Raw genomic sequence first — 27038 nt, forward strand, 5'->3', positions numbered from 1 at the left:
TAGTGAATTATATATTAATAAATTATATTCTGCAATTAGACCTATAAGTTCCTCCGCTTCCCCCTCACCCACCTTTCTATAGCATTTGGGATGTGGAAGAACTTGGAAAAGACTTTAGTTCAGTTTTCTACACTAGTATGGACATAGGCCTGAGAATTCTGTTTCTGAGGCACTCTCGTGCTAAAGGCAGGGTCAGGACTCTGTTCCTTGTCTGGCTTTGTTGCTGATTGTTTTTCTTTTCTTCCTTTCTCTGTTTCTGTCTCTGTGAAACTTGAGTCTTAGATTGGGTTTCCATCCCTCTGCTTCCCTTGTTTTCTTTTCCTTTAAGAATATTCTGGTTCCTTTATGGTATCTTTTGCCTTTGCATATACTTAAAAAAAATGCTTATTGTGTAGAAGTTTCTGAGACTTGTCAAACATTTTTCTTCCTCTTAGAACAATGCATTCTATTAAACTTTAAAGGAATCTGCAAATTTAGTGTACCTACAAAAGCGTTGTTTGCATAAGTATGCCTTTGTACCGGGGGCCTTCTAATCTGACTTTATCTGCTAGATCCATGTATCCCTCTCAGCTCTGGGATTTTTGGAAGAGGAGGAACCGAAACCAAGTATTATCCCACTGCTTTCAAAGTGTGGTTTTGGGGAGACCAACCCGCCCTGATCGCCAGCAATAGTGTGTGGTGTTTGAGAAGAGCTGGGCGGGTGTGTGGCTGTGAACTGCGACTCATCCCTCATGCACTATTTTGGGATATTCACATTCTCCTCTTCCTCCTCACCTCAGGTTTTTGTTGAACCCCCCTCGCCCCCCACCTAGTGAAGACCATCTGCTCTGCTCAGTGGCTTAGTTAGAATGTAGGTGTGAAAACCAAACACGCACTTGACAGAAAGTTTATCCTGATGGTGCACAAGTCTAAGCAAAAATCTTATTCAAGTAACGTTAGCCCTGTGACAGGGGAGCAGTAGTTTCTTGGCTGCCAGTCGTCCTCCCTCCTTTATAGCTAGCACCCAGGTCCTGTCTGTGACGCCTGGCCCTCAGCTCTAGGCCTTTGTCTGTTTTCAGTTACCTAGTTTTGAGAGCGGTCCATCTGTGCCTCTTCATGCCCTCAGGGTAGCAGCTGCCAAAGCTCTTCAAAAGCTTGAATGTTTTCATCAGGTTCCCTTTCTTAGTAACAGTGGTTGTGTTTTGCTCCACATTGGCAAGCCTTTCTCCTCCTAAACATTCTCATCTCTGGTGTTGTTTCCTACTGCTGGACGCCTTCTCCCTCCTCTTTCTGGAACACCATTAAAGTATTGACTGTACTCTGAAAGCTTTCTCCCACCCTGTTTTAATTTCATGCACTCTGTTTCCTTTTTTCTCTTCTGAAATGATATCATTGCCCTTTGGATTTGTGTGTTTTTTTTTATAAAGAGGTGGGAGCTTCAATTAGATTTGGCCTCAGTCTGCACTGTCAGTGCGTGAGCCAAGTGGGAAGTCCTTAGGATAATGGGCGTGGTTTCCTTTATTATCTGTTGCCTCACCCTTGCAGCTTCTCATACTCTCTGCTCTAGTGCCTCTGAAAGCTTCTAAGAACTTTAAATGACCTGTGTGAAAATGTGACAGTGTCCCATTTTAGCATATATATGTGACACAGTTTATACCCAGCCGTGCCCCATAGGACACGTAAAGGGTAGGAACCCGCCCTGTGGAATATCATATGGAACTGTTCTAGAGCAATCAGGAGGGGAAATCAGAAACCATCTAGAGGAATCTGTAGCAACATTCCTATCAGATCTAGGAGAATGAAAGCTGTAAGTAACAAAAGACAAACAAAACCTTTCAGTTAGCCATTTTGCTGCTCCGGACAAGTAAAGTTTAATTGTGATCCGAAAGTGTTTTTGTATAATAACAAAAATACCAGCATTATTACTCATTTTTTTTTTGCCCCTGCCTCACAAAATTTTGTTTGTTCTGACATAAGTAACACAACGAGCGGGTTTTGTCACTTCTTGGTACTGATGTCAGCCTCTGCAGGCCACACTTACCATTCATATTTACGACTGATAGCTTCTACATATTGACCAGCTCTCATCATTATGCTGAGGGTGGATGCGCTCGCTCAGCGTTAGAGGTGAGGAGAGCAGAGTGGGAGTTGGTGCTTGCATCAAAGGTACCCAGGCAGTGAGTGTAGGGAGAGTCCAGGGATTGAGCTCATTTAGTACCTGTGTTACTCCGTGATCTTCCTTAGTGCCCTTCTGTTGTTATAACAAGTTCTTGATATAACAATGCTAAGTCTCACTTAGCATTGACTTGAAGTCCACAGTGGTTTTTTTTTTTTTGTTTGTTTGTTTGTTTTGTTTCAGTGTATAGTGGAGAGGAGAGGAGACGGAGCAGGGCAACAGGGGAGTGAAAACAAGTGGGCAACCCTCAACGCTTTGAGGGGTGTGGCACTAGCACTAGCTTTTATCTTACCTAGGCATCTACTTCCTATTATTGTCTCCATCAGCCTTTGGGTTAAGGGATTTTAATCTCAGTTAGTGGAAGGGGAAATTTAGGCTTGGAGGATTAAGCAACTTTGACCAAAGTCATATTCAACATTGATAACACAAGAGTTTGTATAACTCCAAAGTTCAGAGTCTCTCCCTTGCACATGCTCTGGCTTCTTTCTTTCTTTCTTTCTTTCTTTCTTTCTTTCTTTCTTTCTTTCTTTCTTTCTCATTCAGTAGCCATCTTTAACAAATTATCTCATTCCAGTGACACTAAAAAAAATCATTTGTTGAAAATATTGGTGCTGTTTACTATGGGCTTAAGTTAGAACAATCAATGCACGTGTTCAAATGAGCACAAGATAAAAAATATGAAAGAAAGCCTGACATCACTTGATCACGGCTCTTTGAGACATCAAACATTTATAGCTCTTTGAATCTTTATGCCCAATTTCTCTTCCTTTTTGTTTCTTTTTTTTTTGTTGTTTTTTGGATAACTTTTTTTATTAGATATTTGCTTTATTTACATTTCAAATGTTATCCCCTTTCCTTGTTTCCCTTCCAAAAACCCCCTATCCCATCCCTCCCTTGGCCTGATTATTAACCCATCCACTTCCTGTCCTGGCATTCCCCTACCCTGGGACAATGAGCCTTCACAGGTTCGAGGGCCTCTCCTCATTGATGTCTGACCAGGCCATCCTCTGGTACACATGTGGCTGGAGCCATGGGTCCCTCCATGTGTGCTCTTTGGTTGGTGGTTTAGTACCTGGGATCTCTGGGGGTACTGGTTGGTTCATACTGTTGTTCTCCTGTGGGGCTGCAAACCCCTTCAGCTCCTTGCGTCCTTTCTCCAGCTCCCCCACTGGGGACCCTGTGCTCAGTTCAATGTTGGCTGATAGCATTCCCCTCTATATTTGTCCGGCACTGGCAGAGCCTCTATGGAAACAGCTACATCAGGCTCCTGTCTGTTCTCTGGTTTCTAAAATGGTATATGAGCTGTTGATGAAGCTCTTACCATGGTGCCCTTCAAGCCCTATCCCAGCTTGAGGAGCTATATATACTCTGTGTCCACTTGTCAGGTGAGTCAATTGAGGTAGAAAGTTGATCAGACACTAGGAAATTGGGCATGGGTTCTGTTTTGAGGCCACTTTCTCACAGAGGGGTTTTAGAAGTTTCTACGGAACAGAGCTGTGTTCTAATCTCATTACCTGTACAATGGAAGTCAGAAGAGCTATCAAGAAATATGCGAGTTGTTAGAATTTTTTAAACTTTTAAGGTAAGGATTTGTAAAGGGAAAAATGCTTTCCTCTGAGGACTTGCCCGAGACTGTAGCATACACTTGTGCAGCCTGAGATCCAACAGCATCATTTAGATAATAATCACTGGTAACCATCTCTGCCTACTTAACCTGACTGAAGAGAGTAGAAACTGGCACTCTTGCTGACTAGGTCCATCCCTCCATCCCTAGTAGAGCCATTTTCCGCCATCCCTGGTCTTGCTCTTCTTCTTCCCAGTGGGCTGTGGTAGACTGCTTTACTGTGACCAGCCCCTGTCTGAGTCAGCCAGCACAGGGTAGTCCCGTCCCCAGTGTCTGCGGACTTGCCTTTGGGGCCAGGGTGAAGCCCATTCCCATTAAATGAGTGACTTTTGCAGTACTGGAAGCCAGTGCCTCCTTACCTTCTCTCCGCTCTCCAGTATTAAGAGCGAGCTTCATGGTGTAAGACTTGGGTCTTATATAGTTTTGTTGCAGGAAGAACAAAGTGTTGTGCTCACAGAGGTGATATTGGTCCAAACTGTGCATACTGTTGTTCTCTGGATTTTAACCACCATTTATCCTTTGTTGTTCATTTAGTAGATCTGCTTTATGACCATGTAAACTAAAGAATGACTACAGTTGTCTGTGATGCTCCATGATGCTCTTTACTGGCTTTTGTGGCTCTGGTTAACTTATTTAAACCTCTCCAGGCCTGAGCTTCTTCCTCAGGAGAAGGAGACACTGTATGATAAATCCCCTGTGTGCAGTCTAGCTCCGAGTGGGTGTTCAATATGGAGGCACTACCACGCATGCCACAAAATGCAAAGGCGATCCCAAGATGTGGAAGATTGGGATTGGTTTTTTTCCAATAGCAAATGGTATTCCCCTGTGGACTTCATGCTGTTCCTATGCAGTCCGGGGGGAAAGAGTGTAATGGTGTTTGCTATAAGGGAATATAGCTCTTTATCCCCTTCAGCAGACAAAAGAAACTCATTATCGTATCAAGTGGTGACTGTTGCTGTTGAAATGGTTTATTTGTGTGTGTTTCTTTTCTGTTTCTTTTCTAGGGATTTATTTGTGGCTTTTCAGTAGCAACAGGTGCAGCAGCAAGACTAGTGTCAGGATACGACAGCTATGGAAATATCTGTGGGCAGAGAAATGCAAAACTGGAAGCAATACCGAACAGTGGTTTGGACCACACCCACCGGAAGTGAGTAGACCCTTGCGTGGTCAACTGTCTGGAAGCTTTGTGGGAAGCATGGGATGGCATGATTCTTTTTGAACCTTAAATATAGTGTCTTCGGGATATTTTCATATACTTTCTATAGAGTGACTTTTTGTTTTGTTTTGCTTTTTAAATGGGTATTTAATCACTGCTGCTTTCATTTAACAAATACATTCTCCAGGAAACAAATTTAACTGCCTTGTTAAATGGTCCACCTTGTGGTTTTAGTGGATTAGAAAAAGCCTTGATTTGAAAGGGTCACTTTTGTGCTCTGTCTTCCCATTAGCCTTTAGGTTATGTTCTACTCCTTAACCCAGAAAACAAGCTAATATTCTCTATATTCAGATTATACTTAATGTAAGACAGAAGAATGAAAATGGATATCGAAGCCTTAAGGTTAGAAAGTAATATTTTGTGATGCAAGTATTTAAGTCTTTCCAGTTCTATAAAAGCTACATCTTCCTTGACAGACTGAGATAATTATTTTGGGCTCTTAGTATTCATCTTCAAGATGTCATGAAATTCCTGACCTTAATTGTCCTTACTCTTCAAGAGTTATTATTTTATTTCTAATGTCAATGGGAAGACACATTTCATCCAGTAAACACATCATATGTAGGATTGCTGTATGACTTTTCAGGCTGTGATTGTGTATACCATCAAACTTTATTACGCTATTTTAAGTCAAACCAGGTCTTCAGAATAAACAAAACTAATTGTACAGTAACAAGGTTAATTAGTCTAGCACACTTTCTAGGAAATGTCAGAGTAGATTGTAACAACTTGTGATTTTATGACTCTGTTGGTTAAATCTTGGGGCTCTTCTGTATAAGATGAATTTGATGATTTTACAAACTTGAAGAACTTTGATTAGTTATCCTTTCTTAGAGACAGTCCTTTGAATGAAGAAGAGATTGTGCAGGTCAAATAAAGTTCTATGCAACAACAAGGAGTATATGCATAGCTTCTCACAGTTGACAAGCATTTATCCCTCTGCAAGGCAGGAGTAGCAAAGGCTTAGCTAAGGTGACCCTCAAGGCCCTGTGGCTGGTGGGTGGGTAGTGGAGGATCCAGTGCAGCCTGTGAGCATCTTGTTGCCTGTGACTTTTGCTACCCTACCTAAACTCCAGAAATGGGCTGTGATACCAGCCCCCACCCAGATTACCCTGAATCCATGGATACATACATATGTTGCTCAATTTCAACTTGCCTTATTGGCTCAATTGCTGGGCATTATTGAACTCCCAAGGCTAGTGTGCCCTCCCAATACTCTTAGCTTAGCACCTTAAATCTGTCTTCAGCTTTAGTTGCTCAGTTACCTTAGTCCCAGCTCAACATCTCTAACTTTCTGCCTGTAAAAGCAGCCTGTGGCTGGTGAATTCTCCCTCCCTCTCTCTCCTATGTCTCTTGCCTGTGGGGACCCACAAGTCCCGCCTATTCCTTCCTCCCAGGAGTTGTCCAATGACTTCTTTACTAATAGATCAAGAACCAATTGGGGAACAGGACCTTAGCATCAGAACCTCCCCTACAGGTCACTTTCTGTGTCCAATAAAACAAAACCAAACCAAACCAAAAACTCTTCTTCCAGACATAAATTGAACATAATCATGTAAATTACAAAGTATGATATACAATTAACATCCTGCCCTTTATATTTGTTAATTAGATAAAGTACTCTACCATCATTCCTAACTTAACAAATTATGATTCTATCCCTGGATTATGTTTAGACTTTAGCCTGTAATGCCATCTGTAAACAATCTATCTTTTTGGTGGACTTTTTATTTTGAAATAATTTTGGCTATGTAGAAGTGGAATAGCTTCAATTTATTTTATTAGATAGCACCTGTGTCATAAGATGTTAACATTCCCAGTGCTATTAAAATGGACCGAATATATGAGACTTATCAACTGAGGGCATAGGAAAGAGAGGGTTTCTTGCTTTAATCCACTGTCCTTATGGCCTGCTTTGTGACTTGCCAGTGACTCTGCACATGTATTTACCATAGATGTGTAGGTTCGATTCACTATATTTAACCCTGTGGTGTTCATCTACCTGGTGGGAGAGGCAGATTCCAAATCTTCTGGCTAGTTAAATACACACTGGCCTCTGGCAAACAGAAATTATGCATCATTCTGAAAAAGAGTTACTTTTTTCTGAATATTTACCTTAGTCAAAAGCCATTTGTGTTTAATCGTGGGGGAAATTGTTTTTCCAAGTAGTTTTTTCTTAACTCATGTATACATATTGAACATGCATTTTGTGCACTTTTTTAAGCTTCTTGTTTATTTGTTTGTTTGTTTTGAGTCATGGTCTCACCGTGTAGGACGGGCTGGCTTCAAGTTTTCAATGTAGAGCAGGATGGCTTTGAAATCATGGAGATCCACCTGCCTTATCCTCCCTAGTGCTGGGATTCGAAGGTGTTCACCACCATACCCACTTCTGTATTTTTGGCCCCTGCTTGGTCTCCTCTGCACTATTACCTTTTCAATATAATCTAGCCAAGTATCTCTATGGATGGTAATGATTTGTGGGACTGGTAGAATTTTGGATATCCATTTTCAGGTAAGTCTACATATTGGGAATGTAAATGCAACAGTCTTCATGGAAAGCCATTCAGCAATATGCATTAATAATTTTAAAATATTCAGATCCTCCAACCCAGTAATTTTCTCCGTAGAGTGAAGTTACTTACTCTTTCACAACCACTGAATGCACTGCCTGCTTCAGCCTGACACTGAGCTGGGCTCTAACCTAGTGATGAGAAGATGGCATTCCTTGTCTGCTTTAGCTCAGCCGGTCCTCTTCTTTTTTCCTGCCATGTGTGCTGGCTGCCTCTTTCTGTAGTCCCTCCTTATCCTCATGGCTTCACTGAACTCTGGTCCTTCCACAGTTGATGCAGCACTCTCACACCTGTGTGGTGGGCTGACGCCTGGATTTTTTGTCCTAACCCTCTCCCAAGCCCGTATTACAGTGCCTGGTCCTTATTTGACCTTCATGTGCATTTGTTGAATAATGCAGCAACAAATCCTCTAAAACCCTTTCATGAATATTATTTCTTCTATTAGGATTTTTTCCTCTTTCCATTCATAACGTAGCTAAATTCTACTCATCCTTCGTCTCTCAGCAGAAAGGTCACTTCACAGAGAAGCTGTCTTTGGATTTACAAATTAAACTGTGAGTCTGACATTCTGCCTATGGAATGAAGGAGGCACCCATCACAATTTTAACTAGCCATTTAAAAGTACACTCTCCTTGTGGCCTGTAACATATATAAATATACTTTTTTCTTCTTTTAATAATTCATCAGAGGGGCAGCTCTACTAAATGCCATGAAGGCAGTGGGGTCTGTTCTTTTCAGCAGTGCATCCTTGGAGCCCAGCTCAGTGTCAGGCTGAAGCAGGCAATGCATTCAGTGGTTGCTGAATGAGTAAATAAGTTCACTCTACTGAGAGAATCACGGGGTTGGAGGATCTGAATATTTTAAGATTATTAATGTGTATTGCTGAATGGCTTTCCATGAAGACTGTTGCATTTACATTCCCACCAACAGTGTCTGAGATTGCTTTATCTTAGGCAGTATTATTAGTTTTTATTCTTTACTAATTTGATAAGCCACAGAATAGTTCTTTATAGTTTTAATTTGCATGCTTTTGGTTATTAATATGCGTGAAGTCCCCTCCTCTCCACTTGTTAGCCTCTCATGACAACTATTGTTCTTAGCGTATCTATTCTTGGTCTTCTTATCTGTAATCAGCTCTGTCCTTTCTACTGTGATAGGATTAAGTTCTTGAAAATAGGGCTTTTATTTTGCCATTTTCCTCTTCAAGAGCCTTTGCTTTCCTGCTGTGGTCTATAGTATGAAAGATGAGCCCACTCAGCCCCTGCCCTTGCAGGCCTTTAGAGAGCTGGGCCCATTTCACCTACCCAGTCCTCTCCCACTGTCCTTCAGTGTAGCGTTATTACCCTGGCATTTGATTGATGCCACTTCTGTGCTTTTGCTTCCGCCTGTGTGCTTATCTGAATCTCTGAAACACTTATGCCAGGTCTCACAGATGACCTTTTTGTGAAGTGTTTCAAAATAACACTATCCTGTTGTAAGCTTCCTTTTCTGTGATTGCCTGAACTTTCCTGCCTCGTACTCGTTATTCTATTGCTTTCAGTTAGCTCCCTAATTATATTGTGTTTCTCATCTGTCTTTTAATTACTGGTTGCTAGGTAACAGATTCATAAATTTAGTGGCTTAAAGTGAGACACATATGTCAGTGTCTGATGTTTCAGAAGTTTATATGTAGGTTGCTGTGGTGGCAGTTTATTCCATCAGAACCAATGAACAGCATCTAGAGAATCTTCTAGAACACTGGAAGCTACACCTCTATGTAGTATAATTATGCTTGCTGTGGAAATTACACTCTGTGCTGCAATTGTGGAAGTGATGGATGTCATCTTTGCCATTTTTCTGCTGGTGACACACAAATTTCAGGTCCCACTCAAACTCAAGGAAAAGAGAATTTTATAAGGACATGAACAAAAGCATCAGGATTAAGAGAGGCCTCCAGGACTTTGTCTGGTGCTCTGCTACACTCTGACTTCTGGGAATTGTAGTTTTCAGATCTGAGTATGTCTCTTCCTTGATGAGGGCTTATTTACTTGTAATTATCATGGAAGGAGGAGAGTCAGGAGAGAGATGGGTGAGGGGAACAGATCTGTTTTATTTTAACCAAATGTTTAAGGTGCCCAAGATGACTATAACAATTTTCTTATTAGCAAAGCAAAATCTATTTATTGATTTTTCTAGTTATGAATTTTCCCTCCCAAGAATACTTTGCACCTGATAGTGTATTTCTTATAGAAACAAAGTTGCACAGAGAGCTGCCTCACCATGTTTATGAGATCCAGGAAAGCCTCAACTTCAGATGGAATTAGATTAATTTCTGAGTTGCATGCTTAGGAAACTAAGACAATCCTGCATACAAGCAAAATCAGATTTTAGCCCAAGTCTGGATCAATTCAGATAAAATTTTCTGATGTAGAACCATGGAGTTCTAAAATGGGAGATTTATTTATCTAATAACAGCCTGCCAAACACTTGTGAACAGAGAGTGATTTACCTTGTAGCTAAGCTATGGTGGTGATACTACACATCATGGGTTGGGTTTAGAGCCAGACTTTTGATTGTAGGGAGTGGGTGGTGACCTGATTGGCAACTTCAAAAATAGACTTCTATATGGTCTAATTTGGCCCATAATTTTTTGATTTATAGCATATAAGCATTCTTAGACTGTATTTGAAAGTTATCGCTATCATTATTATTAAAAAGTAGGATATTAGCTTTACAGGCTGCTCTATCGCTTAGGCCTCTGGTGATGGCCAGATATCAGTGTCATCGTATTATGATGGGATATATGTTGGGAAGAGAAACATCCGACAACAGGAGTGCTGGTAGAGAGCATGCCCCTTACCTTGCGTGTCAGTGCGGGCAGAGCAGGATGCATTAGCTTTTGTCAGATACTGATACAAGGGGTCTCACTTTGCTGGCCTCTGTGAGGAGGCTTGAGGTAGTGGGGTGGGCTTGGCGCTTCCAGAACAAATATTCTCACGTCCTGGCACCCAGAGGAGAGGGGCCTGTGGCTCTTAGTGTAGGGAAGGGAGGGCATGTTCTTAGCTGTTCTGATTGAGGTATTCAGTTGTGAAAACTTTGCCTTCCTTCCTATACAAGATCTTGCTTAGTGTCAACTTGCTTTGTTATTCTAAGAAGTTGCCCCAGTGTATCTTTCTTACTAGTATTGATTTCTTTTATAGGTTCTGAAGAGGTGTTTTCTCATATATCTAATTTTCATCTTTCAGTCTTTCCTCTGAAGAAGCTATTAAAGTTCAAGTTACAGACCCCTTAATAGCCTCTCAGATTTGAGATAATCTGTGTTAACAGGGTGCAAGGAATTAAAGGTCTGAGGAGGGGTTGGCATATGTGTGTGGATTGTCAATATGGGGAAGTAAATAGGGGGAACAGCTTATTTGTTGTTGCCTTCTTCAATTTTTTTTTTGCATAATTTTATAGGAGATGGAGTGAAAACAACCAGAATGCAAGGAATTTATCTTAGTTGTGCTTCTTTTCACTGTAAGCTAGCGGCTTATCATGTCTGTGCTTGCAAAGGGCCTTGAGATCATGCAGTCTGTTCATTATATGAGTAAAGGACCTTGCATCTTGGAAATATGAGTAACTTGATGGAGACATGTAAATATACTCCTCTATATCCTCCATTGAATTGTTCCAGTTTTTGGAACATTACAACAGTAAATGTTCCATATACTCTAGCACATACTGAAACTAGTTCTGTTTACATCCTTCTTATAAATGGCAGAGTATTTGCTTATAAGCTGTGTATGTCCTTCTGTACACTTACCCATCTCTAAATTATTTATAGTGCTTTATACTAAGGAGCTATTACACTGTTGTTCAGAGAATAGTAAGAAAATTAATTCTGAATATTACAATATAGATGCATTCTATCTTTCTATCTATCCATCCATACATACATCCATACATCTGCCCACCACTACCCGACTGTCTGCCAGTCTGTCTGTCTATCTGTCTGTCTCTCTGTCTGTCTGTCTACCTACCTACCTACCTACCTACCTACCTGGTCTGTGTGTGGTTAGGCAAACATGCATGGAGACCAAGGCTCTACTCATCTTCTACCCAGTGTCCCCGTCTTAAGATTTGTTCTGTGGTGTCTTCTGTGAGCATACAGTGATTCTAGGTTTGTACCTTTTTTTCTCTCAACATTTAAAGGGAACATAGAAGGAAGCAGGTCATGTAAAGTCATAAACTTGGAGACCTTTGAAAGTGACCAACTCCATAAGGTTTTAAAGAACTTGAAGGCACTCACCAGTTCTTTATCCAAGGGAGACAATGTGAGCTGAGGTGATGGACCACATTATTTTTACTCCATACTTGGAGGGTTTTTTGTTTTACTGTTTGCATGTTTTTGTTATTTGTACAAACATATCATATGGTCCTTAAGTAGGATAGTTGTTTCATGAGTACTGTTCTTGTTTTGGAGAAATGTTATGGTTTTTGTTTTGTTTTGTTTTTTAAGGACTCTAAAGTCCACTGGTTGTCCTTAAAGATTAGATGTTCTGCATCATCTACTGCACACTCCTCCTCAGGATGTGAACTTGTGTAAAAGATTATATGGGGAGCTAGTGACAATATTCTGCTGTGTAGGATGTTTTCATTCACTAAATGATTGCATGCTTTCTGGAGCTGTACATTGTCACACACCCTTCCATTCTCCAGAGAATGGTTTTCTTTAGTAAATCAATGTGTTAAAAACATGCTTTGGTTGTTGCTGCTGTTTTGTTTCTGAGACAGTCTTGCTGTATAGGCCCGCTGACCTCATCCAGTCCCTCTGCCTCAGCCTCCCGAGTGCTGGGATTATAGTTGTGTGCCTTTTTGCCTGGTGTAATTTACATCTCTTGGGGAAACTTTATCAAGAGTTTTCAAATCTTTGTTTTTTAAAATATTTATTTATTTAGTGTATGTAAGTACACCGTTGCTGTCTTCAGACACACCAGAAGAGTGCATCTGATCCCATTACAGATGGTTGTGAGCCACCATGTGGTTGCTGGGAATTGAATTCAGGACCTCTGGAAGAACAGTCAGGGCTCTTACTGAGCCATCTCTCCAGCCTGAGTTTTCAAGTCTTGTTCACTGAAAATTATTGGCCCTATTTAAAAAAAGAAAAAAGAATACAGGTAAAATTTGATTAAAAGGGTGATTTAAAATTCAACTCTTTGTGCTTAAAACAAACACTTTTCTTCTCCGTCCCTGTTGACTTGACCTAGATTGCTGTGTACTCACGGGATTTTATTCACCTTTCTTGAAAATTCTGGCTGGGCCTAGTGGCACGAGCCCTTAATCCTAGCATGTCAGAGGCAGAGGCATGCAGATCTCTGTGAGTTCCAGGTCAGCCTGGTTACATAGTGAGCTCAGGCTAGCCACAGCTATTAGAGAGACTCTGTCTCCATCTGGTCTGCCCCACCACGGCCAAATGTCCCCCCCCCCCTTTGGGACTCTGCAGTTAAGGATTGCTCTTCCAGAGGCCCTACGTTTAATTCCTAGCACTACAACCTTCTATACCTGAAGTCCCCTGGGATCCAATGCCCTCTTCTGATGTGCAGACACACACACAGACAAAACATTTACATTTAGTAAATAAATAACTACATAAATATATGAGTGAATAACAATTTTTTTTAATTCTAGTTATTTTATTTAGCCCTTAGCCTACATTCATTGAAAATCAGTTGTGTGTTATAAGCTATTTCTAGTGATAATAAAATAGGAAGTAGCCTAAATGCCTGAAGAAAAGGAGCATTTGGTTCAATTCAATTATTTCCTGGTGAACTTTTTCTTGTTGTTTGTTTGTTTGTTTGTTTGTTTTTGTGGGGTTTGTTTTTGGCTCAGAGTCTAAATCCAGGTGTTTAAACTCTCCATATACTCTTGAGCTACATAGACATATTTTTTTATTTCATGGAAATTGTAAACTGGTGAAACTAGTAGACCTTCATAAAATCATGCAACCACAGAGGCAATTGCTGGAAGCGTAGCCAAAGGGATGTTTTAGGGCTCAGGAGCTTACAATGGGAGAACAGGTCTGAGACCCAGTGGCCCCACGTAAGGGTGGGGCTGGCCCTGTGCATGGAATGTCCATGTATAGTATTAAGGAAAAAATGTCAATTTTATATTGCATAGAGACCAGTTTTATAGATACTTGTATGAATGTACAAGTTAGTTATAGAATGACACAGAAATCTTAATGCTGTCATTGAACAATGGGTAGATTTTATTTTCTCTAAGTTATTTCTTTACACATGAAGTGTATTGTGTGCATTAAATTAACAACAGAGGCAGTCATAGCCCTATCCTTGAAGAGCTCCCATTTTAGCGAGGAAGACAAATGCAGACGTGAACAATGGCAGACACTCCATCCTGCGCCAGTGCTAGCCATCGACACCTTGTGGCTCTGCTGTCCTGGGTTCCCATCACAACTGCTGAAGAGAGGAAAGTAGGGCAGCTGGATGGAAGGAGCAGGAACACCTTTATTTCAGTTTACTTACTGCTGTTGCAATAGGACGCTGTAACCTAGTGATTGAAAGCAATGGGGTTCTATAAACCAGAAGTTGGTAGCTTTGCTGCTTCTCTATTCCGGGCTTCCTAGGCTAGACTCAAAGCCTTGCCCTTCTGGCTGATCTGGGGAATGAGTCACCTTCCCACCACATCCTCCTTCCAAGAATTCAGCTCCATGTGGCTTTAGGACTCAGGTTTTGTTTCCCTACGTATTACAATACGCAAGGAGTCATTTTCTTTCAGTGCCTACCATGAACCTGTATCTGTAGCTCATGATGCCTTGCTCCAGTGAAAGCCTTTCCATTATGAGCCTTCCCTCAGGACAGCTTCTTGGTTGTAGGTTAAAGAGCCTCAGCCAGAGATGGAGGAGGTCTTAGGAACAGGATCATTTTAATCAGATGTAGAGCCCCAGGTTCTTAGGGTGAGGTTCAGTTCAGGCTTACAGTCTGTCAGGTTGGTGTAATCACAGCCCAAGCTAATGCAAGGTGAGGGCTGGTATATATGGAGGGAACGTCCACCTATCCCTGGCGTTGAAGCAGCTTGAAGGTGAGGTGGGGTACAACTATGCCTTGTACTGGAGCTTAAGTTTTACAGGGTTCTTCAGAGCAACCCAGCAGCTTACCTGTGTGCTTTCACAGTTAGTGTAACTAGGAGGATATATTCTTAGTCTGTGATATGTTCTCAGTTTTGAGCATTTTCCTTTGCTTTGAAGGAAATCACCAACCCCATTCTCCCATCAGGATGCTTATAGATGCCAACCTTAGATGGCTGCCTCTCTCCTAGTTTAGCATAAAATGAAAAGAAACACCCTAGATAGACCTTAAATGAACCTGCATTTGTAGACTTTCTATACCACAAACATCATCAGCATTCAGAAATGGTAATACTTATGATCAAATTGAAACTTGTTTTATCATTTATGCAATTTCCCCACTCATTTCTTCTCATACAAAATGTTAGAAGTTGGAAAAATCTAGATTTTCAAAAGGCAAGTTTTGGAGGCATATTTGGAAAATAATTTTTGTTATATTTTATGATCCCATTATTTCTTAGCTTTAATTAAAAATGTAAGTTCTAGTGAGATTCTGCCCACTGTCATAATACTTGCTGTGACTAATACTGTTAGCAGTCCGGGAAGGACACCAACTATATACTTATCTTTAGGGAATGCAAGAGGTGGAAATGGAACCGTTTACAGATTCTAATTAGGAAAGTGTAAAGCTACTTAGGATTAGATTGCATGAATGCAGCTCAGTAAGGTAGGGCGGTTAGGGCCCTTTATATAAAGCAGGACTAGTGTACACACTTGCTATAGCTAAGTTAGGCAGCTGGGGTACAAGCTTCATCTGTTGGCTCCAGGTTCACTGGTACCATACGCATTTGATTTTTAAAGTAAAAAAGAAAAAATTTGAGAGACCTTTATAACATATTGGATTAATCATTAACCACTAACTAGGAGTTTCATAGACGTGGTTTTAAACCTGTCCAGGGTGTGTATGTACCTGGATCTGAATTGAGGGCACAGGGGGGGCTTAAAGGCATGCAGTATTTCCATGATGATCTGTACACATCCACACACGCCCACACACGCCCACACACGTCCACACACGTCCACATCCAGATGTGGGTGAAGAACTCACTAATTACTCCTGGGCTCAAGAATTTGCCAGAACTCACAAAAGTCACAGATAGCTACCATAGTCATGCTTCCAGTGCATTCCACATAGGGGATAGGGGGAAGCCGAGAAAAGGAGTCCGTTCTTATCTATGGAAAGAAGGGAGCAAGGTGGAGTTGAAGCACACCACTTGCCTGTTGGTGGTGTGTAAGATACGGGGCATGGGCAACTAGGAAGTTCACGTCAACCCTGGTGCTTACCATTTCCTTGTCTTTGTAGTGTAGATGACTCAGTCTTCAGGTCTTCACATGCAGGTCACATGGATACCACCTGATCCCAGTCTCCTCATCTGCAGAAAGATGTTGGTCTTTCTAGAATAATCTCTATGCTGTAGGGGTTTTACACTATTTGCCGTCATCATAAATCATCTTGTAAGGCCATGTGCCATGACCCAAGACCCAGTTAAACAAAGACACTCCTCTAAGATACAGAGACTAACTCCCAGAAACCAAGAGCAAAGTTTGGCTCTCTCTCTCTCTCTGAATAAAGTTGAATTCCTACCTACTACCAGTGCTATAGGTTAAATAGGATTTTGCAAAGAACATTTTGAAGAAGTTTTAGATATTTTATTTTATGGTTTTATTGAAGTATAATTTACATATAATAAAATAACATACCTATTTAGAATGCTGGTGAATATATACACTTAAGCTCTGTACTGGCTGGTTTTGTGTGTCAACTTCACACGGGCTGGAGTTATCACAGAGAAAGGAGCTTCAGTTGAGGAAATGCCTCCATAAGATCCAGCTGTGGGCATTTTCTCAATTAGTGATCAAGGAGGGGAGGCCTATTGTGGTGCCATCCCTGGGCTGGTAGTCTTGGGTTCTATAAGAAAGCAAGCTGAGATATTCAATTAAAAAAAAAAACTTATAAAGTATACTTTGAAAGTTAACGCATGTAGACTTCCTATTTGGGGAATGGACTTACCAGTAAATGCGAATCTATCACAAAAAAAAAAAAAAAATGAAAGAAAGAAGGAAAAGGAAAGGAAAGAAAGAAAGCTGAGCGAGCCAGTAAATAACATCAGCTCCTGCTTCCTGACCTGCTTGAGTTCCAGTCCTGACCTCCTTTGGTGATGAGCAGCAGTGTGAAGTGTAAGCTGGATAAACCCCTTCCTCCCCAACTTGCTTTTTTTTTTTTTGGTTTATTTGAGACAGGGTTTCTCTGTGCAGCCCTGGCCATCCTGGAACTCACTCTGTAGACCAGGCTGGCCTCAACTCAGAAATCCACCTGCCTCTGCCTCCCTGAGGACTGGGATTACAGGCGTGCGCCACCTCCGTTGGGCTCCCAATTTGCTTCTTGATCAAGATGTTAGTATAGGAATAGAAACCCTGACTAAGACAAGCACTGTCCACAATGATCCACATCTCTTTCATTGATAGAAAATAACTTTTTGCTCCTTTATAGTTAGCCCCTCCTCTATCCTAACTAACCACAGTGGCTGGTGATCTGCTTTTTGTCAATACAATTTTACTTTTTTTTCCCCTTTTCTTTTGTTTTCTTTTCTTTTTCTTTTTTTTTTTTTTTTGGATTCTTCAACATGAAAGCATGTGATATGTAGTGTTTGTCTATATCTTTTTTTCCTGTTTATTTTTCTTTTATCAATACAAATACCACCATACCTGGATTGCTTTTTGACTGTTTTAAACACAGCATAAAAATTTTACTAAAATTCATCCATACTTTATAAATATGCCAATAATTTATTCCTTTTAAAATTGCTAGGTGATATTTCATTGTGTGACTGTATTATATTTTATTTATTGAACTTTTTTTTAATTAAAAGCTACTCTCTTACCATCATGAGTAAATGCTGGTTTGGAAGCTTGTGGACACAGTTTTATAAGGACACATCTATATTTCAGTGCTCTTGGGTGGATGCTAGGATTTGAATGGTTCACACTATTTCAGTGGTTGCGCCATTGCATCTCTCTTAGGAAAGTGGGAGGGTTCTAATTGCTGTGTCTCCCCGAGGTGTTCTGTGTTGTCTATTTTTAGATATTCGAGTGGGTGTATAATGGTGCCTCATTGTCTTGTGGTTATAACTCCCTTTTCATTTTTCATTTTTATTTTCTGAATTCCCATACTCTTAATGACCAGTGATGCTGAACTTCTTTTAAAGCAGTGACTGACAGTTCACCTGTCTTTTGTGTAGTAGCCTTTCACACATTTTTAAAGCAATTAGGTTTTGATAAAAGAATTTCAAGAATGACATATAATCTCAATACAAGTCCTTTATGATCTGAATATATGACCTTTTCTGGTTACCTATTTTTGGTGATATTTTCTGTAGTCTGAGTTTTATTTATCCTTTTGGTTTTTGGGGAAAATTTGTGTATGTGTGTGTGTGTGTGTGTGTGTGCGCGCGCGCGCGCGCGCACACGGAGTGCTCATGCATGCACGTGTCAGATCCCATGCTGCTGAATTACAGATAGTTAGTTACCAGTTACTAGGTGTGGGCGCTAGGAGTTAAAGTTAGGTCCTCTGTAACAGCAGCAAGTGTTCTTAACCACCGAGTCATCTCTTTCCAGTGCCCTCTTTTGTTTTTTTCAATGGCATGTGTCTGGGGGGCTAGAGGTCCATCGTGGGTAGTGTTTCTCATGAGGGTTCTTTCTCCTCTCTTCTCCTTTCCTCTCCCTTCTCCTCCTCTCCTCCCCTCCCTTCCTCTCCTCCCCTCCCCTCCTCTCCTTCCCTCCCCTTCCCTTCCTCCCTCCCTTTCTTCCTTCTTCCTCTTCCTCCTCCTTTTCCTCTTCCTCCTTATTCTTATTCTCATCCTTTTTAAGATATGGTCTTTTGCTAGGGCCATTAAACTAGGGTTGAGATTGCAAGGCTTTGCTTTGCTTTGCTTTGCTTTGCTTTGCTTTGCCTTGTTTTTAGCCACTGTGAGCTGTGCTGTGGACTGATCTCAGACCTTCAGGATTGTGTGGCAGACACTTTACCCACTGAGCCATCTCCCTAGCTTTCCTAATCATATCTTTTAATAAGAAAAGGTTTTCAATTTTGATCATTTTTTTAGTGTTTTGTGCTATTTTCTGTTCTAATAATTTATTACTTTACCCCCAAATCACAAAGATTTTTCTCTGCTTTATTTAAGATCTTTTAATTAAGTTCTTATCTTTGTGGGTACTTTTAGACAATTTAGGTGGTGTGAAAAAGAGACAGGATTGATTCCCCTGCCCCAAAGAAAGATGCAGGTGTCCTAGCAGAATTTATCAGAAAGAATTGTCTTTCACATTGGCATTTTTTGTTGAAAATTCAAACTTGAAGGCATAATAGAAGTCTTGAGTAGGGGCAACTACCAAGGTTATGTAGTCTTTGCTACCAAAGTTATGTGCCATTGTTTTAAATAACTAGTTACAGCAAACACATAAAAAATAACTGGAATGTATGTACCCCATTAGAGAGAAAAATTATACAAGGGATATAATACTGTTTAGGAACTGCAACAAAACATGCCCTAAACAAGATTTTAGAATTGCAAGTTATAAAACATATGCCTAAACAAATTCAGGCATTTATTTTATTATTATGCTAAAATATAATGAAAAAATATAATGCTTATTTTTTACAGTAAAGTCTATCTGTACCATCACATATTATGCATATTTATATATTGCCAAGTGCAGAGAATTATAATATTTTAATAGAAGGAAAGCAGAACAATAATAGACATCAAATCTCCTCCTAGTGGGTAGTCTTAACACAGTAAATACAACAATACAACCAAAGTTAATTTATAGACTTAATACAGTACCGGTTTAAAACCCCAGTGAGATGGTAAATTAATCCTGGTTGATGGTATAAATCATAAAGAGCAGATAAGATTTTTCTCAAGTGAGGAATGCTTTTACAAAATTATTCTTATTCTCAAAATAATTTCAGAGCATTAAAAGAAAGTGCATATATTGTAAGACAATGGACTGGTACCTGAGAGGAAGAGATTGAGCCATGCAGGAGGTGTGTCTGAGAGGGTAGACCAGATGTCTAGGCTAAGTGTAGTTGCTGAAATTGAGTATCAAAGGAACTGTGAATTTTCTGGCTTCGAAAACAGAAAGAGAAGCTTGTGGGTTTCACTAGAGGCTAAAAACCCCAAAGCCACCAGGCAAAGATTGTAAATAACATAAATGTACTAGGTGTAAAGACCCTAGGAGATAAAGGGTACTTTGGACTCCATACATAGTGGTTTTGTGTGGCTCTAGCTCAGATATAGAATATAGGTAGAGAAGTCTTTGATAATAGGATTGTTTTTCTTTTTATGTGTATGTGTGATGTGTATATAATCATGTTCTTGGGTGGGGGACACATGTGTGAGTATGTGCATATGTATGTGTGCATACTCACACCCGTGCATGTGTACATGGAAGTCCAAGGTTGGTGTTGGGAGGGAGTCTTCCATCTTATTCTTTGAGACAAGTTCTCAGTTGAAACCAGAGTTCATTTATATAGTGTCATTAGCTTACTCTAAGAATCCTGTGTGTCTGTCTTTGAAGGGTGGAGCTATAAGTAGACTAGCATGCCTACAAGCTGTTTTATGTAGATTCCGGGATCTGAACTCTGAACTCTGGTCCTCTGACTTTTACAGCAAGACTTTAACTGTTTTGAGTCATTGCCCCAGCCCACTTTTTAACTGAGGCCAGGTAACTGTTAACAGGTTAAAGAAGAGTGAGGAGAACATAGAGGGCCTGCCAATCTTCTGATTTTTATTTTAAATGTATTTTTAGATTTATGTATATAAGTGTTTTACATAAATATATGTCTATGTATCACATGTGTGTGTGGTACCCATAGAAGTCAGGAGAAAGTGTTAGATCCCCTGAACTGGAATTATGGAGGACTGTGAGTTGCCATAGGGGTGCCTATGGTGCCTATGTCAGGTCTTCCACAAGAACAAGTACTGTTAACCTCTGAGCCATCTTTCCAGCTCTGACTTTTTTAAATGTTGGCACTTGGAGGGGTGGAGGGGTGACTCACTTACCTAGTAGGTCCAAGGCTCAAGTTCATCTCCACCCTTAGAAATAACAAAACAATCAACTGTTGGCAATTGTTGTGCTGGCCAGATAAGACATGAGACTTGAGGATTTCTCATAAAGGTTCTGTATTTATAGTTGCTATTGTTATATTCTTTCTAGGGAAGCAAAGGGTGGAGGGCTTTCTAGACAAAATCATGTTCTAAGATTACATTCTAAGAACTGTCTAATTGTAGGTCCTTACAATCATGGAGACAGAATGTGGAAGTGATATACTAAAACCCAAGAGAAGTAGAATATGTGAAAGCAAGAGTCATTTAACAACAAAAAAATTAAATTCAAAATATTGGGCTGGATATGATGAATACTACATTCAGAACTATTTTAATCTCATACCATACAAACTAAATTCCAGATGGATTAAATATTTTGAAATGATTATTGTATGTCATTGAAGAGGGGATAATTTGTACATTGTTGAAGCAATAAAGAAATTAAATCATACCAAGGTTGGCATCTTCAATTATGAAAATTTTGATTCTCTAATAAAAAAGATAAAAGCAATACAAAGGAAAGAGCATTTTCAATTTTTCTGTGATGAGTTGAATTGTTCATGCAATTGAGGGTATCTTTACAGGTAGATCCATCGGAGAGGTAATTGAGGAAGAAAGAGTTTGCCTTGTAGGAAATAGCAACAATAATTTTTTGCTCAAAAAGTCTTGTTGGTAGTATGAACATGCAGTGGTGTTGTATGAATGTTGAACGAATGTAATAGTGATTTTGAGCCTTAGCACAGTACCTGGCAAATGTTTGTTATTTGTGGTCTTCATTATCATCATCATCTTTTAAAGGAGGTTTGGAAGTTGTTGGTGCTTCTGTTTTTGATCCAGATGGGAAAGCTTTTAGCCCATGTGTATGTTGCTTACAAAGCTCTTTTCCATATCTTGCCCCATTGATTCTCACTCTAGCCCTGAGAAGTATTTCAATTTTTCTCAGTGAATGCTTTCAGGATTTACTCTTCCACAGTTACAGAGTCAGTTTGGTCTTCTCAACATCTGTAATTGCTCTCCCTATAAAATCAACTCAACTGAGTTGAAACCCCCTATTCTGGCAGCAAGCCTGTCTTCCGAGTACACACATGTTTTGCTTTGTTTCCTTGTTACATCTATTCTTCAGCCTCTGATCCTTTGCTCCTATATTGTCTTCTAAATGAGCTTTTGTCCTCTCTCATCCTTACTATTTAGCTTTTTTCTTATAGTATTTTTCATAGTATTGCAACAATATTGATTGCTCCATTATTCTCTCTTTGGTACAAATGGATAAAAGTCTGTGATGGGCAAGAGAATCAAGGGACATCTTTCCAAAGGAACTGAAAGGCAATATGCACACATAGGCTTGTGAAAGATGTTGAACACCATTAGCCATCAGCGAAATGCAAGGCAGAACTGCAAAGCAGTTACACCTTTCTCTTCCACTAGAACAGTGATAATTTAAAATTATTTCATTGTATGGCTATATAACAATTTGGTTATCCATTCATCAGTTGGTACACATTTTTAAATATGCACAAGGATTTAGAGAAATTGGAGACCCATGTATTACAATGGGAGTTTAAAATGGAATATCTGCCTTGGTAGACATGGACTATTTCTCAAAATGTCAAACATAGTTTCTCTATGGCCTAGAAAGTCTACTACTTGAAACCTACTTAAAAGAAATAAAGACATACGTACACACAGAGGCATATGTATGAATGTTGATAGCAATATAATTGATAATAGCTCTCAAAAGAGAAAAATGATGCAGATTTGCATCAACTGATGTATAGATAACAAAACTGTGGTATAGCCATACAATGGAATAGTATGCATAATCAGAATGAAATATTGAAACATACACTGAAGCATGATGAGCTTTGAACTCATGCGAAGTAGGGGTAGGCAATACAGAGAACTGAGCAATGACGGTTAGTAGATATGGAGGTTCCTTAGGGATGAAAATACTTCAGAATTAGATTTTTTTGATAAACAATTCAGTAATATATACTTAAAAACATTGACCTGGCTAAACCCAGGGGTACATGTGATAGCCCATGTGGTAGAGGTAAAGGGGGGCCATTGGGCCTCCCCATAGTCACAGACCCTAGGCCTCCCTCCCCATAGTCACAGTCTTTAGCCTACCTATAGTCACAGCAGGCTACAGGTGAGAAAGGTGAGGAGGCTTAGGTAAAAGGAGGATCCCTTGAGCCAAGGGATTTGAGAGCAGCCACTGCAACTTAGTAAGACCCTTAGTGCGTCTTAAAGGAAAGCAGAACAGTTTGCACAGGTAAAGTCTTCACTGAGAAAAAGACAAAATCCTTTGGCATTGTTGCATGACATAATAGTATTTTTTGTTGTGAGTGTTGTGAGAATTTTCCCTTCTGACCATGGTATTGACAGCAAATTTAGGTTTGGTACGTTGTTAAATGGAAAAATTATTTTTGATAGTTCTCAGGAGATGTTTTTATAAAGTATTTATTTTCTTATCCCTCTCTTTGCACATGAGACAGGTCTTGGATTTATTCTAACATGTATCCTCTCTGCTTTGTTTAGATTTATTTTGTTTCGTGTGTGCAGGTGTGCCTGTATAGCTGATGGAGGTCAGAAGAGGCCATTAGAGCCCATGGAATTAGAATAAAGGATGGTTGTAAACCACCCTGTGGGTGTTGGGAACTGCCTCTGGGTTCTCCAGCATATTTTTTCCCCTTTTTTTGGTACATGTGTAAGTAGGAGGAAGACATTGAAGCTACATAGACTTGATTTTGTCTCTGGGTTCTCCATTTGCACGTCTTTGTTGGTAACTAATATATCAAGGGCACCAAACTGGGGCTTTCTAAAGGTGGGCATAGTGTTGTTTATCCTCTGAGTTCTACATGTCTTCCTGAGTATAGTGTCCCTTTTGTCTACGACTTCTGAGACAGTCTTGCTGTGTAACTCAAACTGTTTCAGGGGTTACATTCTCCAGTCTCTACCTTTGTGAGTGCTAGGATTGTTAGCATCGACCACAGTGCTCAAGTTGTTTTGTTTTGTTTTTAGTGGAGCAGGGTTACAAACCATAATGGCCCAGCCATCCTGGTCACATTGGGATATTCTTGTCTTCCTTATCACGTCATCATGGTGTCTTTCTTGCTTCTGAGGATGAGTGAAATCCATTCTCAGCCTAACCTCATTGCTTGGTACAAATCCTTCAGCCTCCTTCCCGCCTATTAGTCACCTGTTGTTCCAGCTTCAGGATGAGCTCCACTCTCCTGCCTCTGACACCTTTAAGGCCCACCATCAAGTTGCAGCGCCCTCCTGAGCCTCTGCATCCTTCACTGCAGTCCACACCAACTGTTCCAACCTTCCGTGGTCTCTTCTCTGTGGCCAGCCACACCTGCTCTGCTTTGGCTCCCCTCCCCCCACACCTGAATGACTGGTGTTTTTTAGTTGTCTACTCTCTAGATCCCTCCCATGACATTTCAGAGACCCATTTGAACCTTCTGTGCTGGCCTCTTTGTCCTGGCGACACATTTACATTGCTTATAGCTCCTTTGTCTCTGTGCCCTGGAGGCAGGGAAGGGAGACCACTCTTTTTGTTGTTTTGGTTTGGTTTCTGAGATAGGATCTTGCTAGGCTGTCTTTGAACTTCAGACTTTCTGGCTCAACTTCCCAAGTACTGGGATTAGAAGTATGAGCCACAAGCCTGCCTAGAAAGTATGGGCATATTTATAATTATATTGTTTACTTACCTCTGTATCTGGCAGAGAGCATGTTTAAAATTTTTATGTTGAGTAATAGTATTTCGACCTTAAATATCTTCTCCTCTACTTGTTTCCACCTCATCTTTACCTAGCAAAATGTATACAACTACCATCTTTTTAGTGATTCCATAAATGATTATGGATTCCTTTTTCACTCCAGGCATTATTTACATACTGAGGATATAGAAGTGGACTAAATAGCCAACCAGCTCTGCTCTCCTAGAGTTGATTTCTAGTGGTGGAGATAGATAATAAAACAGATAAATGAGTGGAAGTATTGAGGGGCAGTTCTCTCTCTGTGTCTGTCTCTCTGTCTTTGTCTCTCTTTCTTCCCCCCCCCCCCCCCCCCGTGTGTGTGTGTGTGTGTGTGTGTGTGTGTGTGTGTGTGTGTGTGTGTGTGTGTGTGTTGGGGGGGGGCAGGGTTTCACAGTCTACTTTAGGTTGACCTAAGATTAGCACTTTCTAGTCTTAGCCCCTGCGGTTTCCTGATGCACTGCACTATCATTGGTCACCACTTAAAGCTCCTCTTCCTAATGCTGCCACAGTGATCAATCTCAAGGTGTGTTTTATTGTTATCTTTGTTTTTTAGTGTTTTTTGCTTGAGCTGAGCGGGTATTGAACCTTTGAATAGGAGCTAAGCAAGTGCTGTACATCCCTACCCTTGGACATGGAATCTTGAGGGACAGATATTGAAACTGTAGAAGTACACGTGTTTATGGGCAGAGGGGAATTGTTGCAACCATCATACAACCTCCTAGATCACTATCTATACTTAGTCACTGTGCCCAGCCAGTCTGTCTTAATTTTGAGGGGTTCCAGAATGTTAGGGGCCAGGCATGTTTTAGTTAATGGTGTGCTGTTGTAGTTAGCTTGGTTAGTTAACTTAGTTTGAGTATGCTAACTATAGTTCTGTAGGCCAAATAAGATGGCCCTCCTTGGGACACTTGGCTCCTGGCCTGGTATAATGCCTGGACTTGCCTTGCTGCAGTCTTCCCTCCCCCTACATGGAAGTAAGAGGTCTCTTTGGGCAGAACTCTTCCGAGGGTGGGTGGAGAACAGATCCTCAAGCTCTCTGTAGCCTGCATTTAGCAACAGCAGAAGGCCTGCATGGCTGTTACTTAGCAGTAGCAGAAGGCCTGCATCGCTGCTGTGTATTTCCTTTTGGTGACTTACTAAGGGCAACATGCTCCACAGAAGGGGGCTATACATTATAAACTGATTCCAGGTAATAATTGGACAAATGATCAGACTCCGTTTTTATTCCCCTCTGGGGAAGGCATGTGTCAGGACTCACTAAAGCGGAAGCCTCCGAGGGGCTTTGCTGGCCGCTTTAGTGCCGCAGTGCTTGATTAGAGAGGAGAGAAGCCAAATCTGGCAGGAGGCGGCCAGCAGACCTGGTATCTGTTTGCCACCTCTTGCTCCAAAAAAGCCTTACTGCAGAGTTGCCATGGCAGCAGGAGGCAATTTAATGGCAAGGGCTCATCTCTGGATCTGCACTGCTGTGCCCCAGCCTTTCCCTCTGGCCTTCAATTTGATCGGCTGGTTACACCAGGGCCTTACTGAGATGTGTCCTTGTAACTACACATTGCCTTATGGAGCAGTGTGCGATCCCCTGACTTCTCAGGACAGCCACCTCTTTATCCTCGCTTCTCCTTGGCACATCTCTTTGATGTTCCACCCTAGAGTCATCCCTATCCGATTATTTGCAGTCCCTTAAATATGCTCTTTCATGCTTCTGTGCTTTTAGGCATGCGGTTTCCTCTGCCCGGAGTGCTCCCTTCCCCGTCTGTCTGGAAAATTCCTACTCAGTTTCAAAATGCAGCTCGGATTCCTCCTGCCCCCACCTCCCGCGTGCTTCTCTCACCGTCTTTCCTCCTTGCAGATCTGTACAACCTCCACAGCCGTTTCAACCTCATCACACGTCAGTCACGTGGGCTTGAAATGACTGGTTGTACTCCTGCCTGTTTTTCTGTAGTCCGTAACTTATTTGCATTCTAAATTTGTGTTTTGTGGATTTTTGCATTGAAAGGGAGTAAATATGTAGCAATGTTTGTGGAATAATGGGACGCTTTTTGTGGATTAAGTCCTGTTTAATGCTTATCCTTTGAGTGCTGTTCCCTACAAGGGTAAACCACTGCATTGTGAATAGGTGGAGTTCCTTCTGCTCTGGACCTGATGGACCAGACAGCCATCAACCTGTCACTGACTGTCCGTGTCCTGTCTTTCCTGTTGGGATCAGAGAGAACAACCCTTGTGGGTCAGACTTTAGGTCTATGGGATCTCCAGTTATCACCCACCATCTGGATCCTTCTGTTGGCTGTTGAATTGCAGTGTTCTGAGGACACAGCCTCTGAGGCTTTGTGAAATACAGTACGTCATTTTCTCTACCTTGTCCTCTTCTTGGTGAGGACAGTAAAAGCCAGATAGAGGTTTAAGCTGCCTTTAAACGTGCAGCAGCATCTAATTGGGTTTCATCTTCTCGCTCCGAGCACGGCTTTTCAAGTTACCCCTTCCTTTCCTGTGGCTCTTTTCCTCTTCCTGA

At 40.9% G+C, this 27038-nt stretch overlaps 1 protein-coding gene across 4 annotated transcripts in view; it reads left to right on the plus strand.

Moving 5' to 3' along the window:
• The window catches only part of Slc44a1 (solute carrier family 44 member 1), a 193842-nt gene that overhangs the window by 49599 nt on the left and 117205 nt on the right, over positions 1 to 27038 (plus strand). For all 4 annotated transcript variants that reach the window (XM_052176497.1, XM_052176499.1, XM_052176498.1 and 1 more), the window contains one exon: positions 4784 to 4926. In XM_052176497.1, the coding sequence (XP_052032457.1) occupies positions 4784 to 4926 (143 nt within the window). The remainder of the gene's footprint in view (positions 1 to 4783; positions 4927 to 27038) is intronic.

Source organism: Apodemus sylvaticus, chromosome 3 (assembly GCF_947179515.1).
Source record: "Apodemus sylvaticus chromosome 3, mApoSyl1.1, whole genome shotgun sequence".
Lineage (NCBI taxonomy): Eukaryota > Metazoa > Chordata > Mammalia > Rodentia > Muridae > Apodemus > Apodemus sylvaticus.